General features: G+C 32.7%; 1 protein-coding gene across 1 annotated transcript; it reads right to left on the bottom strand.

The window, feature by feature from the left end:
* Positions 1–758: 758 nt before the first annotated feature.
* Positions 759–5,977, bottom strand: LOC107855789 (cation/H(+) antiporter 18). The gene is made up of 4 exons (XM_016700790.2): positions 5,575–5,977; positions 3,163–3,616; positions 2,535–3,079; positions 759–2,270 (listed from the first exon to the last, which is right to left on the bottom strand). Exons 1-4 carry the CDS (start codon positions 5,761–5,763, stop codon positions 1,056–1,058), a joined length of 2,403 nt encoding a protein of 800 aa, XP_016556276.2. The 5' UTR covers positions 5,764–5,977; the 3' UTR covers positions 759–1,055.
* Positions 5,978–7,588: the final 1,611 nt, after the last annotated feature.

Here is a 7,588-nt window from a genome sequence, read left to right as displayed (position 1 = left end):
ATTTAAACCTTTTTTTATTTTATTTTTGCAATATCCAGTAATTTTGGGATTCTAATAATAGAGGAGCTTTATGTTTTCTCAAGCATAGAAATCTCTTAATATCGTGAATGCTATAGCAAATCTTGAATTATCTACTATAAGATCACAATGATGACGACTCAGCCTTAGCACCACTCGTCTATGGGGATTACCACTTCATTACGTTTTATTTTCGTTAGGTAGTCTATGTGAATTTTGTGCGATTATTTCTATTTTATTTTATCTTTGCAACAACTAATTACTTTCATGTAGTTCTATTGGTAAAACCAAACATATATGTATATAAACACCCTTTTCTCAAATAAGTAACAGTAGTATTTTGATAACCATATGTTGAGAAAAAAAAGCTTGAAATTAGAAATTATACATGGAACTATTTTTTTTGTTTCTCATTCGGTGTTCGGTGCCTGCATTAGAGTCATGACTAATCCGGATCGCGCGTTGCAGGACCCATTAAGGTAGCAGCGCTCCCAACAGGGTTTTCTCCATACCCAGGATCGAATCCTCGACCTCTGGTTAAGGGTGGAGTAGCCCCATCCACTATACCACAACCCATGGTAAATAGAACTATTTGTTACCGGTGGAACACGGAGTTGACTTTGTTAGAATAAATTAAAAAACTGGTTGCATTGATTCATTTAAGTGCAAGTAGTAGCAGTTTTCAGTTTTAAGGAAAGTAACACCATCTTGCATAGTGATAGTGAAGGAATAAGAATTGCTTTTATCATACAAAAAGAAAGACATTAATTCTGAATAGCATCATATGGTCAAAATCAATAATGTTTTTAAAAGCAATTTTACTTACTAGTACCATTCACATGGAGGTAAATATTTAATTAACTGGATATATACCTCTTGTGACACTTTTTCTAAATACAAGACGAGAGAATTTAATTTCCAGCTTTGTGTTACAACAGGAAAAACGATCAAGAGGAAGGAAAGAGGAACTTATGTGCATAATTAACCTTCTATATTTGGTTAATAAAAGACCTTATTATTTACCACTCTTCAACATATTAAATTTCAGTTTCTTCTTCTTCATCTCCTTTCTTCAAAGTATATAGTGATTCTTCGGGCAACTGACTCAAATATTTCTGCACAACTAAAACTGATGCCGTTGTTGAAATTTCGTGTGATGTTAACAAATTTCCCAATGGCCCCAATTCTGGACAATCACTCTTTGTATCAAATGACAAAACCAATTGTCCCTCGGACATTCTCCCAACTATAAACAAATTACACTTTTTATACGCGTGAATAGCTTCTATAGTTTCTGTAACATCCTTCACAATCCTCTCCTCAAATATTATGGACCCGTCACCTGTTGATTTCTGCTTTAGGTCCGCAAGAAAACTCTCGTCGTCTTCCCACCCCGGTCTAGGACCGGAGTCCTGAACAATATCCACGTGGACACTCGGTCCAACAACCTCGGGGTCAGTTACAAAACGGACCACATTTAATGTAATACCAGGGTGCTCTGCCACGCGCATGCCATAAGCAAGGGCTTCGCGGTCATCGTGGCCCCCAAAGAACAAGACCAAGGCAGTATAATCAACTTCACTAGCGGACACATGGGATGCACCACCGAGCCCTCGATCAATCAATATGCCAACGGAACAAGGTGCATGTTGAAGAACTCTACGATTCACATTTCTGAGATCAGCTCGCGTTGTTTCAAAATGTCCATCGAGCCTTATATGCTTGTGGAAGGGTAGGATTATCATCGAAACTCTTTTTCTCTCCGCGCTTGCAATTATGTCCTCATGCATGCTCGTCATGGTAGAGATTGCAGTGGTTGGACGCATTGACACCTTACTAAGTTGTCCGAATGTCTCAAATGCGACAATGACTTGGTTCGATTCGCCTACTTTCCCCTTATTCCATAACGGGAGCCCATTTTTTCGGGCCTTGTGGACCATTAAAATTGCTGAGGGTCTTTCCGTTAGTTCCAAGAGGTGCATTGCGTAGACGCGGAGTCCTTCCTTTTTCTCTGTTCCTCGAGTGGCTTCGATGAGATTTATGAGTGTGGGAATGTTTCTTGTGCCATGGAAACATGTCAAGATCCGGAGTTGCTTGCTTGTGTCTTTGTCTTTCCTCATGATTGTTCTGTGCTTGTACTCTGTTACAGCCATTTTAGCTGGCTTATAGGTGGCTATAACAAGTGGTGTTGTCATGAATGTTGTGAAGAGTGCCATCAACACCATGATAGCAAATATTTGATGGTTCAGTACCTACAAAAATTAACCCCACAAAATTTGGTCACTTACAATGCAACAAAAAGGTTCAAATTTAACAAGAACCTACCATGCCAGTCTCATTTTATGTTTTAAGAAAGAATTAAAAGACTTTTTGGGGCATGCTAAAAGCCTTTAACTAGACTTAGAATTAAGTATATCATGACATTTTATGGTGATGAGAGCATATCATTAAGGTTAAAAGAGAGCATTCTATGTCATGTAAAATGAAACAGGTGGAACTAGTAAAATGAAGCTTACCCCTTTGTCCTTGCCAATGTTAAGAACAATGAGTTCCACTAGACCTTTAGTATTCATCAAAAAACCAAGAGCTAAGGATTCTTGAACAGACATCTTGCACATGAGAGAAACACAAACAGTACCAGCAATTTTGCCAAAGCATGATGTAGCTATAACTAAAACAAGAAGACCCCAAGATTGAGCTCCTTGAATAGTGGCTACATTTGTTTTTAATCCACTAGACACAAAGTATAGTGGAAGGAATAATCCCGAGACCAAATCCTCCACTTTTTCCACTAGAGCACCTGCAAATGGCCCTTCTTTTGGAACAAGCACCCCTACCACAAATGCCCCAAATAGAGCATGAATTCCAATAGCATCAGTGCAAAATCCCGCGGCCAAAACAATTGCCAGTGTCGCGCACACGTATAACTCATTCACTGGCTCTCCTTCGGAACATTGCCTCGCCATCCACTTGAATATAATAGGTGCAATTACTATGCAAAGTAGGACAAAACCGGTCCCACTCAACAGCACCCACAAAGAAACAATCGGAGAGCCCGAACCTGCAACAACAGACGCGAATCCAAAATTTAAATATCCATATTAAAAAACGCCATTCATTAAAAAGGTTGCACCTGTCTCTAACCTGAAAGTGCAATAGCAAGAGCGAGTAGAATCCATGCTGCCACGTCATTGACCGCGGCCGCGGACATAGCCATTCTACCAACATCGGTAGTCAAAAGCTTGAGTTCAGCTAAAATACGGGCCAAGACGGGGAAGGCAGTGATAGAAAGGGCAACTCCCATGAAGACTAGAAAAGGGGCTTGATTAACCCCTTTAGCAATTGTGGATCGGAGAGCAAAAGATGTCCCAATTCCTAATACGAAAGGGAGAGTTATTCCAGCAAGGGCAATACCTAGAGCTTTTTTTCCGGTTCTACGAAGAGACCTTGGGTCTAACTCAGTCCCGACTAGAAAAAGAAAGAACAGGAGGCCAAGATTAGCCAATGTGTCCAACACTGTGAGACTACTTGGTGGAAATATCGCGTGCAGATACTTTTGGTTGCGACCTAGAGCCGATGGACCTAGCAAAATTCCACCCTGCCACACACACAAAAAAAATGTCACCCTTTCTGGATGCTGTTGAGTGTGAGAGGTTATATTGGACGAAATTCGTTGAAATCTTGAATTTGTGTCTAACACCAAACTATAATGTTACATGATGAAAATTTTCTGAAGCAAATATACCGCAATCACAAATAAGTTCTTCCATAAAACCATATATCATTAAGAAGAAAATTCATCTCCAAAGAAGTAATCAATATTATTAACTTGCAAAAGCAAGAAAGTTAAACTCATCAAACAGAAAATTAACCTGAGGTATATTGTTTCAAATTAAATTAATTATCTTCATTAGCAATGTCTGATCAAGTTGGGACACAAAAATAAATACTCCCTCCGTTTAAAAAAGAATGACCTTTTGAATCTTAAATTAAAGTTGTGTCAAATACGTCAAAATATTCTTTAATCTTATGGTCCTAAACATGTGAGGTGGAAAGTTGAAATTAAAGCATTATAAAAAAAAAGAAAAAATTATTTTTTTTAAATAGACTAAAAAGATTAGTAGGTTATTTATTTTTTAAACCGAGGGAGTAGCTATTTATCAACTTTTATTACTCCTCCGTTTGAATTAAATAAACTTTAATACCCACAATAGATGCAGATGGATCTAGGAAAGAATCGCATCTCCCTATTATAAAATCTCTTTCATCATATAGAAGTCCGTGTTGTATAATTAAAGTCAATATGATGTGCATTAATTTGAATATATTATTATGATCTCTCATATTACAAAATTCTAAGTAATAATAAGCGGGTATAAGCATGCACCTCTTTAACATGTTTGCTTGTATATTATCTCTAATTAATTAGTATAAGTTATTTAATTATTAAAAAATTAATAATATTTAATAAAAAAAGTAAAATAGAAATAAAATAATAAATTAATTCTTGATGTTTTGTATTGTCTTCTTGAGTTTGTTCAATTATAATTTTACTATATCACCCCTAATTAATTATTATAAGTCATTTAAGTATTAAAAAATTAATAATATTTAATAAAATAATAAATTAGATATAAAATGATAAATTAACTATTGATGTTTTAAATTAAATTGATTTAACTATTGATGTTTTAAATTAAATTGATGTCTTATATGAGACTCATTTAAATTTTTTTACAAATATTTTTATAGTAATTTTGTTAAATCACTTCTAATTAGTTATTATAAGTCATTTAAGACATGTCTGATTCGTTGTTTCAATTGTGATTTTATTATATCACCCCTAATTAATTTTTATGATCATTTAAGCATTAGAAAATAAATAATATTTCATAACAAAGTGATATTTCAACATAAAACATTTAATTGACTGTCGAAATTATGCTAAAAGCATTATCACATAATTAACAACTTAAAAAATATAAAAGATATAAAATATTCGATTGACTCTCGAAATTATATCAATGTCACTTAAATTAGAATAGAAGAAAAAATATTCTAAATCACAATAATTAAAAATTTAAATTATTTTAATAATTGATTGTTTAAATTATATTTATGACACATAAATTAAGATAAAAAGATAAGATATATTCGATGTCTAGTATAATATAAAGTTGTATACAACAATTTTGCCAGGTTAAAACCTACACGAGGTACATACAAAACGAAACAATAAATAAGTATGTGCTTAACTGGACCTTATTTTACTAGCAAGAAAACTCTGTTTGCATGAGTATTGAGTATCAATAATTATGTTGTACGCCATTAATCCTTTGAACATGGAGGCCATGATGATTAATTTATTAAAGGATGTTCATATAGGGGTCACTTTAATGCAGAACCCAACCCTATGATATTTCAAACAATTTTGGTATTAATTTTATTTAACGAGGAATTATAGACGGATTGTAAAAAGATGTTATTAGATTGTGGCTACTAATTTGCAACATAAGTACGTAGAAATTGTCAGTATAAGTGTATAAAAAGGCTTACAATAATCTCAGCAATGACACGCGGTTGTCTCAATGGACGGAGAAAATAGGCGAGGACTCGGGTTAGTACAAGCACCAAGCATATCTGTACAATCGCTAGAGGGAGTGAATAGTGCAACGGATTATCCCCTTGTAGTAATCCGCTAGAGGTAGCATGCATAGGTGACGACGATTCACATTTAACCGCCATGTGAAATAAGATTAACTTATCGACTAAAACTTTGAATAACTGCTTCAGCTGGTTAATATGAAGCTGATAATAACCACAATATTATTTATCTGATATCTCAACAGATATATTGGTAGAGGAAGAAATGCCAGTAGGAAGAAAAAATTTAATATTCCAAAGAATGAGGAACTAAAAGAGAAAGTTGAATTTTGCAATTAAAAGAGTTGTGTGTCCTACACAGGACCATCATCTCATGTATTTATATGGATTATGGAGCCACCAAGTTTTGATTTTCCAATTATATCCTTACTGAGTAAATATAACAAGTCAACCCTGTTTTAAAAATTATTTTTCATCACATTATTCTTTACCTAAAGTCTCTCTCTATGTGGTTTTCATTTTTCTTTTTTAGTAGTACTAATTTCTAGCATCAACTTATCATATAATTAGTCGTTTGAACACCAAATAGTGATACTATCATTTACAAGTCTTACAGGGGAGAAAAACTTCAATTTCCTAATAACAATAATTTACGCAATAAAGATAAATATATCAGAGATTCAGAGTGTTACACTTGATATTTTTAATATAATAATTTCACTTTATAACTTCTTCACATTCACTACAATATAAAAATAAATAAAATTAGCTATGAAGTTCATACCTAATCTTCTGCTGAAGTAAAAATTTGAATATTTAGAAACTATTAAAAATGTAAATTAATATTTTCTTCATTTCAAAGAGGTAAAACAGGTGCATGTAAGAAATCATACATATCACTTAGGTTAACAGACATATCAAACACATGAGGATACATTAAAATAGGAGCATGTTTGAATTGATTTATTTTAAGTATTTAAAATTAAAATAATATTTAAATATTTTTATAATATTTAAATAAAATAGCAACATATTTATAAGTACTTGATTTTAAGTTTTTATTTCGTTGTAAAAAGATTAAAAAAAAATCTGAAAAGAATATTCACAATCAGAAAGGAGGGTTAGAGGTGGTGGGACCCTGAGGAAATTCTTTAGATTAAAGCATGTTGTAATAAAATTCACAATTGAGTCTCGAGTTTTACCTGGATATGAAAAAATTTGGCAGGAAGTGCTTTCCCCTCAACGAGGCCCTACACTGTACGAATTTGAATTAATCGAACTCCAATATAAATATTGGATACTGAATAAAAATCTAAAAAAAATAAAAAATTACAATAATGCAATAGCATATCACATGGCATCAAATTGATGTCAACTGTAATAAACACATTATCCCCTCCCATACATTTTTACTTATTTATTATTAAATCGACATATCTAAATAAAATAATAATTTACTAAATAATTTTTAAAAATATAATAAATTTAATATTTTTAAAAAAATATATTGATATATTTTATTATAAAATAATTTATTCTACTCATTAGCTTTATTATGAAACATAATTAACTTGCATACATGATTTAACAAAAGGCATCGTTTCTCTCCCAAATTATATTCGAAAAGTCTAAGCCACATCTAAACTATACTAGTGACCTATTACACACCTTAACTATAAAAAAGTGATAATTTTTACACCCTGTCAGGCATTACACCACTTGTATATGATGTGGTGTTTTACACGCGTTGTCACGTCAGCGCCACATCAGCAGTATCCGAAAAAATAATAAATTTATTATTTTCATAAATTCTTCTTTTTTCTTTCTTCTTTTTAATTTAAATCTTTTTTCTTTCTTTCTTTCTTCTTCATAATTTTTTATTTATTTAAATAATTATGTTTTTTTCTTCAATGTCCAAAATCATGGAAGTGCAGGTATTCTTCAATGTCCAAAATCAACTTCTTCA

The sequence above is a fragment of the Capsicum annuum genome, chromosome 2 (assembly GCF_002878395.1).
Source record: "Capsicum annuum cultivar UCD-10X-F1 chromosome 2, UCD10Xv1.1, whole genome shotgun sequence".
NCBI classification, from domain to species: Eukaryota; Viridiplantae; Streptophyta; class Magnoliopsida; order Solanales; family Solanaceae; genus Capsicum; species Capsicum annuum.
Note: the sequence above shows the minus strand (reverse complement) of the source record. Positions and strands in the feature narration are given on the sequence as shown.